Raw genomic sequence first — 13,294 nt, 5'->3', positions numbered from 1 at the left:
TGAGCCCTGGTCCGGGAAGGTCTCACATGCCGCAAAACAACTAAGCCCATGTGCCACAACTACTGAGCCTGCATGCCACAACTACTGAAGCTCACGCACCTAGAGCCCATGCTCCACAACAAGAGAAGCCACTGCAGTAAGAAGCCTGCGCACCACAATGAAGAGTAGCTCCCGCGCAACGCAACTAAAGAAAGCCTGCATGCAGCAACGAAAACCTAATACAGCCAAACAAACAAAAAAAATCTCACGCCACATCTAGACCTATTGAATTTGAAACTCTGGGGGAGGGCCCAAGCACTCTGTAATTTAACAAGTGTCCAGGTGACTCTGATGATGAACACAAGTTTGAGAGCTCATGTCATAGACCATTACCCAAACATTAATTCAGCATGAATAGTTCAGTGACTAAATGGCAGCTCCAAATATTCTTCCATGATACCAGATGGCTAGCACTGCTCCCCACCTGGCTCTGCCAAGACAGACTTAGGGCATTATCCTCACTCTTACTCAATTCTGGTTTCTAACAAAATATCCACAACCAGCTGTCACCCCTGGTCCTAGCTTCAACAATCAGATTAACCTGGTAATAATAAAATACATATGCCCTGGCTCCACCCTGGGAAACTCTGGTTTCATAGGTCTGGGGTGGAGCTTTGTCTCGTGGAGTTTGATAAACTGGACATATGTGATTGGTTGAGAAACACTGCTGCACAACAAGGACAGCCTAAATGCTCGGAACATGTGCCCTTCTACTTCTCCCTGATAAGCCTCAGAATCCTTTTCAACACAGGGCTCCAGGCAGATTCTACCAACTCTGAGATGAAATTTATTTCCCATCTCTGCTACCCAAAAAGAAAAAGGCAAATTTCCAGTATTATTTCACCCATAAAACCAGCCAGAGTATGTGAAACTAGCCCCAGATGTGCACAGTAGAATTAGTGGGAAGCTTTAAAAATGTGCTGGGGCCCCTCTCTCGTGCACTATTTATCAATCTTACAGGAGCAGGGTCTCGGCATTTTTTTAAAAGCCCCCTTTTAAAGTGCTTTAAACCAGTTAAAGTGCTTTTTAAATCATTTTTTAAAGTGATTCCAATGTGCTCCCCTGGTTAAGAACCACCAAATGAAAAGATCAGATGGTGAGAGCAATAAAATGAGTCTTTTTACTTTACTTCCCTAAGCAAATATAGCAAAGTTATAAATGAACCAGAGGGACTTCCCTGGTGGAACAGTGGTTAAGAATCTGCCTGCCAATGCAGGGGACACGGGTTCGATCCCTGGTCCGGGAAGATCCCACGTGCCACGGAGCAACTAAGCCTGTGCGCCACAATTACTGAGCCTGTGCTCTAGAGCCCGTGAGCCACAACTGCTGAGCCCATGGGCCTACAGCCCACGCTCCACAACAAGAGAAGCCACTGCACCACAACAGAGAGTAGCCCCGGCTCAGCGCAACTAGAGAGAAAGCCCGAGTGTAGCAACAAAGACCCAACACAGTCATGAATGAATGAATGAATGAATAAATAAATAAAATTACTTAAAAAAAAATGTACCAGAACTGTTCAGTGACATCAAGAATGAACGTAACCTGATGAAACTGAAGAAAAACCAGGAAAGAGGGGCAGTGAGAAGGTTTAGTGCACCTGTCTAATTTTGAATTGCCCTAATATCCCCCCCACAAAAATACCATGACATCTCCAAGAAGGGCAAATAAAATCATAAGTGACCCACATTTTCTGCATTATTAGGAAATAACACCACAACCTTCAAATTGTTTGTAAGAAAAAAATTCCAACAGAGCTCTTGTCACCACAAACCTGTAGGTACAGAGAGACTTAAGAGACTGAAAAGGAGGAACAGAGGACTTAAATGCAGAGTACACTGAAATCCCAAAGAAACACAGTTCTAAAACACAAGACTGGGGAATTTCCTGGTGGTCCAGTGGTTAGGACTCTGAGTTTTCACTGCAGCGGGAAGGGTTCAATCCCTGGTCCGGGAACTAAGATCCAGCACGCTGTCAAAAACAAACCAACCAACCAAAAACCCCCAAGAGACTGTTGTTTACAGGCAAACAGATTTGTTTACCTTTTGTATCATCTTGTATCAACTACTTATATCAACTGTGTCATCTACTTCCTTTCTCTTTGTGAAGCACTGTTTATCTGCCATATATGAATCAATTATACTTCATTGTACAGCGATGTCAAAATGGCTGCTTCCTTAAAATTAAGAAGTTAACTGTTCTCATTCTGTTCACATCACTTTGACCAGGTTGGCTAGAATGGACTTAAGACAGGTAACAGGGCAGCTCAAGAGTTCAGAGCAGAGGTAAACAAGTTTAGAAAGACATGAGGTTTCACTTCAGACATGAGTGACTAATCCACAAATCAAGGAAAAAATAGGCACTAGAAGAGAATAAACATCTCGTTTTTCTGTGATCCCAATATCATTTGTCAACAGAACTTAACTTATAAAAACAGAAGAGAATTGGCTGAGAAAATGTGTCACACTAATGACAAATAGAGAAACGGGTATTCTATGTATGCTTTTTGTTTTCTTTTCCTGAGCTTACATTATGGTATTGTTTTACTTTCCTTGTTACTTCCCTCTGCTTTGCCATCAGTGCTCCTCAAACTGTCTGCTGTGAAGGACCAGTTTCTGTTTACTTGTGTTACTCTACTTGTCCCATGACCAATACTTCTGGTCTATGATGTACCCAGTTCAATGAGATAAGTCCATGACATGCATGGGTATCCCAGCAATGTCAAACTGTCATAAACATTTCTAAATGCTTGCTCTCAATCTTTGTATTTCTCACATCGTGCACTGATAAAAAAATGTTTTTTGTCTAGCACTGAGTCCACAGGCCACATTTTTAGTAGCACTGCTTAACAATCATCTAATCTGATGTTTCTCCCTGGGGGCACTGCATGTATTTGTATACTATTTAGAATCTCCTCATCTTTCCTTTACCCCCACGCATACATCCTGACAATCCATAACACTTCAAAATATCCATACAGAGAAGGACCACCTTTGTTGACAACACTGATTCTATCCTAACCCCTTTACCATGCAGATAAAGGAACCAAGGCTTAGAGATGTGAGATCTGCCCAAGATCACAGCTAACTGCGGAACTGAAACTGGCACCCAGATCCTCCTTTCCCCACTCCAATGCACCAACACACCCATGCTAAGTTTAGTGCTGTATTTAATGTCAGTAGTAAACTTATTTCATTACATTAGCTAAAATTTCTAAGGATGTGTTCCACCCTCTGCTACTTTTAAAAGAATATATGTCTCAAGAAAATTATTTCATAAGCTAAAGCAAAAATTAGATCTTTTATCAAGAATAGTACTGAGAAGCAAAAAAATGCCTTAATTTTTTTTAAAATAAGAAATAACAATATAAGCCTGTTTAGAAATATGGTATTAAGCATCAAAAGAACCAGCCAACAGCCAAGAGTTGAAAATGACTTTTTGCGAGGTGGAAATTGAGAAACAGAGGAACTTGTTTTTTCACAGCAAACTCTGTAAAATGACTTCACTCTTTATACATATGTGATAAGTTTGATAAAAATTAAAAGAAAAATACACCAAGGTATCTTAGAAACCCCCAAGTTTATAATCTGAATGTCACAATTATTCAGTATTATGACATGCCCATGCTTACCTTTCACCTGTCTCGTTCTCTGGAAGAAGAGCCACAGCATTTTGAGGATTCCAGTTTCCCAAAGCATCAGAGCTTCCACATATTGCAAAAACCTCTCCTAAAGAAACATAATGAGTTATAGTGGGTTAAGTAGGAACATCTCATTTTAGTTTTAGGAAACTGCACTAATTTAATGGGATGCAGAGTCCCTTTCAGTGGAGATGGAAGAGCTTCAGTGGAGAAATGGGTTTGGACCCAGGTGCCACTCACACTAGCACCTACGTTATTAACCTGACCCACCTCTATAGAACCAAAGGCAGAGAAAAGGAAGAATGTACAGGGACAGACTTTTCTTCATTTTTCAACTACTTACTGAGCCAATAATGAGTACCAAGACAAAGTGATCAAATGGCAGTCCTTGCCTTCAAGGCAGCTTCCAATTTAAAGGAGCATATAAGTATCCTACAGAACCAGTACCTGATATTTTCCAGGAACTCAAACAGTAGCTACCAAGAAGCTAAAGATCAAGAAAATTATCAATGGGATATGAGCAATGTAACAACAAACAAAGAAAAAAAAGTCCCCAGAACAAAGACTAGTGAAAAACTAGACAAAAATCTCGTATTCCTTACTAAAATAAAGACTATCACACTTCATCTGAACACTTGTCATCAACACACAAACCAACATATAGTCATCACCTATATTTGCTAAATTCCATATATTTAGCAAAAGTCTACAACTTCTTGAATATAAGTATGCAGATATCTTTAACTTATAGATCAACACATTCTGAATTACTATAATTAAAATCCATAAAGAAAAAAACAAGGAACTGAGCCCAAGTGAACAAACTTCAGGACAAACTCCTCCACACTCTGAGAGTAGCTTGGTTTCCAAGCTCTGGGCACTACTATAGTAAGACTAGAGTTCTAATTGGCTTTAGCCACCTGCATGGCATTTTATATGCTTGGACTGTCTAAAACCTAACTAAAATCCCAAATGTGGTAGTCATTCAGGAGTTTTCAGGGTTCTAAACACACGTCTGTAAAAGCATAAGGTGGTTATGTATAAAGATTTCATGTTAAAATACTCACCAATCCTTTAAAGTAACCAGATTTTTTTTGCAATTAACTTAGGTTATCACTACCTCTTCGCATTAAAAAAAAAAAAGATAAACACTTGCTAAATACAAGGCACAAATATTTATTCTCAAGATCATATATGTTGCTCTGCATATGTACAGCATATGCAGTGGCTCCTAGCTCAAAATACAGATTACCATCAAATCACTGATTCAGGCCGGTTATACTTCCTTTGTAAAGGAGAGTCTCATTAACCTTCCTCATGGAGTCAGTTATTTCTTATCCCCATACAAAACAGCAGCTACTCTCTGCTCTGGAAAGAACATGTATCCCACATGGAAAAAGTGAAACTTGGACAATCTGTGGTTACTTTCCTTCTATATAAGTGCTCCTGCATTTTACCAATTCCCTCCTGCAATGTTACTCTGTCTTTCTGCTGATTGCCTTTGAATATGGTTTCTATGAGGAAAAACGGGAAACTTTTTACCAGAACAGACCTATTTCTTTAATTGGATTTCATTTATTGAAGATTATAAAGACCTGAATGCTAACTAAAGGAATCCGCAAACAGCACCCCCACATATTCTTTTTACTTGTTCCCTCTTACTTCACTTCTCTCTGCAGTCTTTCCACTTTCAGCAGAGAACACTTCCTCCTTGCTTTGGGGAGGAAATCAAGGTGACATGAGATCTGGGGGGGAGGTGAAAATCCACCCCAACATCCCCTCCCTGTCCCTCTACCTCCCTTCCTTCCCACCTACATTCACATCTGCCACTAGTCCTTGAGAAGGAGTTCCACCATGTCAAGCTGACCCTTCTGTGGCTAATTCTGTGGTCACCACATTTGCCTGATGTGGCCAGCTCCTTCTAGCTTAAACTGCCTATGCACAAAAGTATGATATAGGTCTGCAGTCTTCTCTCCACAGAAGAGGTTACACACAGGACAAGAGGTGAGTACTAGACATAAGGGAGCAACCCCATCAACTGACTAGCAATCTTCAATCTGCAGAATCTTGCCTAGAGGTGGAGCTGTACAAAATCATCTTGGCTAAGAATCTGAACTTGGACAAACACACACCGTCAGGTGCTGTGATGGATGCTGTATCAAAGATGCCTGACATACAGAATTAATCATTCATTCATTGTTCGAACACATACTTACCCCTGCTCTGAGCCAGGCACTGTGCTAGGTACAGGAATTCAGCATGAATAAGATAAAGTCACATTTTTTTTCATAGAGCTTACAATCTGTCCACAAGAAAAATTACTCATATGACTCCATAAAACTCATAAGAGGTACTACAAAAAAGAACCTTGAATTTCACAGGGACCTTAACCTAGTTGAATACGGGAAGCTGGGATAAGGAGAGTTAGGGGGGTGGTGGGTGGGGGCACAGATCTAAACAAAGGAAACAATCTGAGAAAGCCCCAAAGGAGGAAAGGAATGCAAAAGATTTGAGGAACTGGCCAGCATAGCCAGAGTGTATTAAACAAGGAATTTTTAACCCAGGCGTGATACTGTTTGTTTTGTTTGTTTGTTTGTTTTTTGGGCCGCACTGTGCGGCACGTGGGATCTTCGTTCCCCAACCAGGGATCGAACCTGTGTCCCCTGCAGCAGAAGGGAGGAGTCTTAACCAGGTAAGTAGCAAGGTGTGATACTGTTTTGACATGTTACCTTACACTAAAATTATTTCACACTGCTTCAGTAGACAGTTAAAAAATACAATAAAGCTTAAAAAAATAGATGTACAAGTAAGGAACAAATTTACCTTCACCAAATATTTCACCAACTCCTCAACACTAGAAAAATTTCCTTCATTTTCATGACTTAAAAATCATAGCTCAGAGAATTCCCTGGCGGTCCAGTGGTTAGGACTCCACGCTCGCACTGCCGAGGGCCCAGGTTCAATCCCTAGTCTGGGAACTAAGATACCACAAGCTGCGGAGTACAGCCAAAAAACAAACAAACAAACAAATTACGGTTCAATTATCTGTCCTGTTCAAAATTCACAGCTTTCCTGGAAAACATGAGACTAAGACACTTACTATTTGGGAAGTTTTTTTTTCTTGAATTTGTTATGCTCCGAGCACATTTCTGTTATCAGGCATGTCCTAAAGATACTTTCATCTAATAATTAGGCTCACTCTAGTAACAACTCTATATTTAAGGTAAGCCAGATAAGAAAAACACTCATTTATTTTTTTTAAATGTTTAAAAGTAAAGTTTTACAATACCTGGTAAAAGAGCTCCTCTTATTTCAAAGGTAACCTGAGAAGGTGTCATTCTGATGGATTTATTTTAGGACGTTGTGCTAGAAAGAAAAAGATGTCATTTATAGTACATGAATATCAGCTCTAGATAGCTACCACCAAGAAACAAGTTAAAACACACAAAAACAAAAATGAATCTCAACTGTGAGCAAAAGATTTCAGATACCTTATATATAGAATTATTTAGGAAGCATCTAGCAAGTTTTAGGACCTAGTGTTACAAACCTATTCTGTAAGAATGTATGGACCAGAAAAATCTGCAAAACAAGTGTGTCCAAACTTTTTTTAAGAATTCAAGATTATCTTGTCATATACCTTCTCCTCTAATAAGCAGCTGTTCTGAACTCAACCTATCTTTCCTGACCAGGCTCATGTTTATAGTGTAGGGAAACACACACAACCAACAACTAGAGACGAAAAAAACTTGGCTCAAGAGAGCATTTCTACTTTAATTAAGAAGGTTCCAATTTTAATAACAAGAAAACAACCAAAGAACTTAAGTACCACCCACTGAAACAAACTAGTTAAGTTCTGAAACAAGTTTGAGAACCTGCTTCTAAGTGACCTAACAAATGGCTTAAAAAATACAATAACAAAAACCTCTTCCCCCTCACAAATCACTTTTCAAGTTTCTCTTTATTAACCACAGGCCCATCATTACTGTAGTTCTGCAGACGTGAATTTAGAGTCTGAACTCTGCAATCTATTGGGTTGGCCAAAAAGTTCGTTCGTTTTAAGTAGACATTTTTTAAATATATTTATTTTTGGCTGCATTGGGTCTTCATTGCTGCGGGCGAGCTTTCTCTAGTTGCTGGGAGCGGGGGCTACTCTTCGCTGCAGTGTGCAGGCTTCTCACTGTGGTGGCTTCTCTTGTTGCGAAGCACGGGCTCTAGGCGTGCGGGTTTCAGTAGTTGTGGCTCAGAGGCTCTAGAGCGCAGGCTCAGTAGTTGTAGCACACAGGCTTAGTTGCTCTGCGGCATGTGGGATCTTCCCGGACCAGGGCTCGAACCCATGTCCCCCGCATTGGCAGGCGGATTCTTAACCACTGCGCCAGCAGGAAGTCTGCCATTTTTCATTTTCACCAAGAACTTTATTGAACAACATATTCATTAACCGAATGAATTTTTGGCCAAGTCAACATTACCAAATCCTGTAGATTTTAATTGATCTTATATACATGCCTTTCTTTCTAAGTTTAAACTTCATTAAAAACCCTAAGTCTCCTACTTATATTTTGGCTTCTCGATCGCTTCCCAACAATACATTTTATGTCAATTAGAATATCCCTGACATCCCTGGCTTGGAATCACTTCCATTACTTATAGAAATCTAAATCCCGAAGTCTTTGATGTCCTTTATTCCTTATCCACATTTTCTCTCCAGCTTACTTTTCATTTCTTCACCGTTTTTCCCAGCCTAACCAACCTATTCACCTTATTATCCCTTAATTTAAGTACTTAAGAAAAGACTGGAAATTTAAAATTGTTTTTAGTTTTATTTATTTATTTATTTATTTTTGGCCACAGCACGCGGGAACTTAGTTCTCCGACCAGGGATGGAACCCCATGCCCCCTGCAGTGGAAGCACGGAGTCCTAACCACTAGACCACCAGGGAAGTCCCAAGATAGGAAATTTTTTAAAAAAATTAATGTACATCAATTCTCATGCAGTTTATAGAATTTAAATATAGAAAGAATACATACTCCACACAAGGTCACATCATATTGTACATAACTACTCCAACACCTCCAAAAAAACTTTCATACCCCCAATCCATCAATGTTCCTAAAATAATTCCAATGATGTCTTTACATCATTTCCTTTAATTTACCAACTGAAATTGCTTATCTTCATTTACACATTATTTTATTCAAAAAAAAATCCTCAAATACCTTTCCTAGCTATTCTTTCTTCCATTTTCGCTATGTTCCCCTCCCTGTGAACACATGCACAACTCTGCAATGGTCATTTAATGAACACTAATACCCACAGTTAACCACGCTTCCAAGTCAAGGCAGATAGATCGATAGCAGCAGTTGCCACTGGAGGCAATTTTGTCCTCTAAAGGACATTTGGCAATGTCAGGAGACATTTTTGGTTGCCACAACTGTGGGTGATGCTCCTGGCATCTAGTGGGTAGAAGCCAGGAGTGATGCTCAACACCGTACAATGCACAGAACAGCTCTCCACAAATAATTGTCCAGCTCCAAATATCAAGAGGGCTGAGGATGAGGAATCTCTAATATCTAACCACAGGGGGGCTGCAACGAGGATCATAGTTTATAGCCAATGTTAGCTATAAACTATGCATCATCCCACCTACATCAATTACAAAGTGTAAATACAGTATATATACTAAGCAAGAACACCAGTCAATGTGGTTTCATGTCACTTGGCTAAAGAATTCCGTATCTGGCGACTCTACCATTTCAGTTAGAAAACCCAAGATTCCACACTGGAGGAAAAAACACCTGTCCTTGATACCTTAATCTACTTTCTGTGTCTAAGAGTAAACATGATCTATTTAAAGCATATACATCCAGTTGTAGCATGGCCAAAGAATGTTCCAAATCTAAAATTAGCTCTAGCTTGTTACCTCACCTTTTACCTATTTAACCCAAATATCTTAATAGTTGTCTTTTAATATGACATCTGATATGAATCTGAGTATAACCCTAAGATAATAAGACTATTTCCTTTCCTAATAAATAAAATGATTCATTGAAGCACTGCAATCTTACATTTATCTATATCTTACATTTAATTTATCTGTATCAATCATATCAAGAAGAAACCTTAAGGCTAGCAAAAGCTTGGTTTTTTAAGTTACTGAATTAATTTTGAGACATAGCAAAAAGCCCTATCATCCAGCAAATTGCTTAATAAACAATCACCATCTCAACATATAACCTGTACTTTCACCCAGTGTTTACTCCCACAGTTACTAAGAACAATCTCATCTACATAATTAAAAGCTGGTGTTCAGTTATTTGTTGATCAATTTTAAGTAACTATTTTAACCAATTTTAGGGAAATCAGATGTAATTATTCCTATGTATTAAAATCAACACCTAGTACAAAATTATCTCTAAATTTCTACTGTGTTAAATGTGAAACATGTAAATTTAATGAAAAGGAAATCAACTGATTAAAATTGAGCTTCTCATTCTTAAGGTTGCTTGTAAAAGTGGCTATAGTAACTTGACTGGAACCAGCTGCAGTATCCAGTATTTACTACACCAAAGCTACATACACAAGCACAAAATTACCGCCCCCCCCCAACCTCCCCAGTCGTCAACAAAGCATCATCTCCAACTTGGATTGCCTTAAGTCATATAATCTGGTTAATTTCCATTCCCCCCATTGCCCAAATTTAATACCATACCAAATAAGAGCCTGCAGAGCTGCTCCTACAGCAGTTTACTTGATCGTGGACAGAGGCCAAAATTCTGGTGCAGAATTGAAGCGTACAATTTTGGCACCCTGCTACCACCAAAGTAAAATACTGTTCTGTTGTGGAACGAAAAATTTATACAACCAACACTTCCTCTTCTTCCAAACAAGCAAAGAAAATCTCAACTTGGACAGGGGAGGTCTTCTAGATATACATACAACAAGAATAAGATGAAAAATGCTAGTCATTTTTACATACATGAGCTGACTGCATATGTAATTTAACCAATTCACCTATAACCTCACGTACAGACTTTCTGAGATAGGTTTTTGGTTTGGTCTGGTTCTTAAACATAACCTCCACTTCGTGCTTTTTGAAGATAAGCATTAAACAGCATTCTCATCTGGGACTTTGAATAGCATTTTACACTACTTTAACTTTTTTAAGGACTCACATAATTTGCAAAATGACATTGTAATTTACATTTAAAAAATATTTCAGAGTTTACACTACCTGAAATAAGTTTTACTCGATTCTTTTTGTCAAGTAAACTATCCCAACACATTCCTTTACTGGTTTGCCAGCTTGGGGAACAAAAGGGAGATTTAAGCAAACAAAGGTACAGGAACATTTACTTTAGAGCTAAACTGAAGTCACAGATATTTTCAGCTAAAATGTGTTTTTTTCTAGCCAAAAAAATTCCACTGTTTTCCTTCAAATACTTTTTCAAAGAAAAAAGCTGTTTCCAATTCTCCTTGCTCTTTCCTAGGCTCCAACAGCCTAACTGACTATAAGAAAACAATATATGAAATGCCTGTATTTTCCTGAGTTAATTCCTGCTCATCCTGTTGGAGGATCATTATGACCCCACTATTCAGACCCCAGTATATTTTGAGCCAGTATTTTAATCAAATGTACACAGACATGAATGGATTTTTATTAAGAAAGCAGTTCTGGAGATTTCATTAAGCCGGTTAATTCTTTAATCACCTTTCTAAACAATGTCATAAAACTATTCCAAATTTTTTCCATTTCATCTTGATATTATTTTCATATGCATTTCGTTTATTTTTCCTGGTTAAGTTATACACAAAGATTTGATTCATCAACTTACTTTTTGTACATATCAAATTTTACTCACTCTGACACTGAGATTTCCTTTGTGGTCATTATTGGAGTCCAACTTTCCTAATCTTATTTTGTCTAGAATACTGGTTCTCCCTAATGAAGTTGAGAACCACTGAACCACCGTGTAGTTTTACCTGTTTGTTTTATCTTGTGTTATTTGTATCCAGAATGTTAGGAGTTGGAAAAAGGACTGATAATTTGTATTTATTTCTTAGCTAAGTCACAACTGTCAGAAACGTAGCAAGACACACAAGGGGGTGGGGGGGAGTAGTGGATAGGAACTGGGCAGAAATAGGAAGGGCTAAAGAAGAGTATGAAGAAAACATCAAGTCCAAACATCCTGCTTCGTTCTATCAGTTCCTCTATGTGTTACAGACTAGGCAGCTACCTCAATGGTGAAAGATTTCTCTACAATTCGTGGCTGAATTCACGCCTAATTTCCTTCTAACCGGGCAGTGGGATAAGAGGGGGCCGACGAAGCACCTAACTGATGAAGGCTTTCTCCCAGAAGTCATCAAGGCAATTTGAAGAGCTTTGGAAAAAGAAGAGCTTTATAAGAAGGGGAAACTGTCTTAAAATTGTATCAAGGGCACTGATGACTGTTCCTGGAACCTTTTCCTAAGAGACTAAGGCACTTCGGTTTCTTGGAATAACTGAATTATACAAGCACACCCTAGACTACTTGGTTAGGCAATTTCAGAAAATAAGCAGTTGTCAAAACACTATGAATTACTTATGGATAAAGCCAGAGAGTGGTGGTGAGCGAGACTTGTTTCTTTTAATACTCATGGTGGTCCTACGGTTTATGCATTCTCGTATATCGAAAACGCTGCAAAATTTCTGGAGGGGAACGAAGCACCAGCAGCCCAGCGGAATCGCGGCAGCAAAGGATAAATACAATAAACATGTGTCACCCACCGACTTACCGGGTCGAACGTCCAGGCCGCTGTTTCCCCGACGGGCAGAGCCCGCCCGGGCTGGGGAACCCTGCCCATGCCTCGCCCCCCGCTCCGCCCGCGTCCCCCAGCCGGGTCGCCCTGACAACTCAGCCGCCACGTGAGCGGCCACCACGGCCCTCGCACCGCGCGCCCGGCCCCCCGACCTCCTGCCTCACCTGCCGGGTCCGCGGGTCCGCGCCGCCACCGACGCCGCGCCCGAGAGGCAGTGCCGCGGGCCGAGGTGCCAGGCGCCCGCTGTCCGCGCCTCGCCAGCGCTCCCCCAGGCGGCCAACCGCGGCGCTCAGCGGCAGGAAGCGGCTCCGCTCAAACCGGTTTCAGCTGCTCCAGACCAAACCGCCAGGCCACTCCGCGGGGCGGGGCCGGAGAAGTGGCGGGGCGGGGACTGACGTCACGCCCGGCGCCGTTGGGCCAATGGGCGGCCGCGTGCGGGGGGCGGGCCCGCGCGTTCCTGGAAAGGGCCTGCGTCCGAGGCCGAGGGCGGCCGGGCCTCCCCGCGATACCCGGCGCTGGGTTTTTCTCTTGCCCGGGAGTCGTCGCAGAGACCTGGCCTGAGTTCATAGATGCCTACCTTGGTCCCCTAAGCCGTCTTAGGACAACCTAGTTTGGAAGGTGGAGCTGCGATCCTGAACTGCGTTTTTTTCCCATTGGAAAACGAGGGAAATTAACAGGCCTGACGTTCTGTGGAAACTTTCTTTCGTTACAAAATAACAAGCACACTTGGATCAAATCTTTAGCGTTAAGAAGGAGAATTAGGTGACCTAAGATGGTTGAGAGTTTATACCTCTGCTAAGCAAAGTATGGTGTTCGGACCG

General features: G+C 40.7%; 1 protein-coding gene across 3 annotated transcripts in view; it reads right to left on the bottom strand.

Moving 5' to 3' along the window:
- Positions 1 to 12,793, bottom strand: part of GPCPD1 (glycerophosphocholine phosphodiesterase 1) — a 63,012-nt gene extending 50,219 nt beyond the window's left edge. Inside the window, exons 1-3 of one of the 3 annotated variants that reach the window (XM_030872607.2) lie at positions 12,638 to 12,793; positions 6,966 to 7,042; positions 3,668 to 3,764 (exon numbers count right to left, since the gene is read on the bottom strand). In XM_030872607.2, the coding sequence (XP_030728467.1) occupies positions 3,668 to 3,764; positions 6,966 to 7,014 (146 nt within the window). In that variant the 5' untranslated portion in view covers positions 7,015 to 7,042; positions 12,638 to 12,793. Of the gene's footprint in view, positions 1 to 3,667; positions 3,765 to 6,965; positions 7,043 to 12,449; positions 12,470 to 12,637 lie in introns of those variants that run through there. The other 2 variants (XM_060284294.2, XM_060284295.1) reach the window with 2 other exon arrangements.
- Positions 12,794 to 13,294: the final 501 nt, after the last annotated feature.

Source organism: Globicephala melas, chromosome 15, assembly GCF_963455315.2.
Source record: "Globicephala melas chromosome 15, mGloMel1.2, whole genome shotgun sequence".
NCBI lineage: Eukaryota > Metazoa > Chordata > Mammalia > Artiodactyla > Delphinidae > Globicephala > Globicephala melas.
This window is presented reverse-complemented; position numbering and strand designations above follow the sequence as displayed.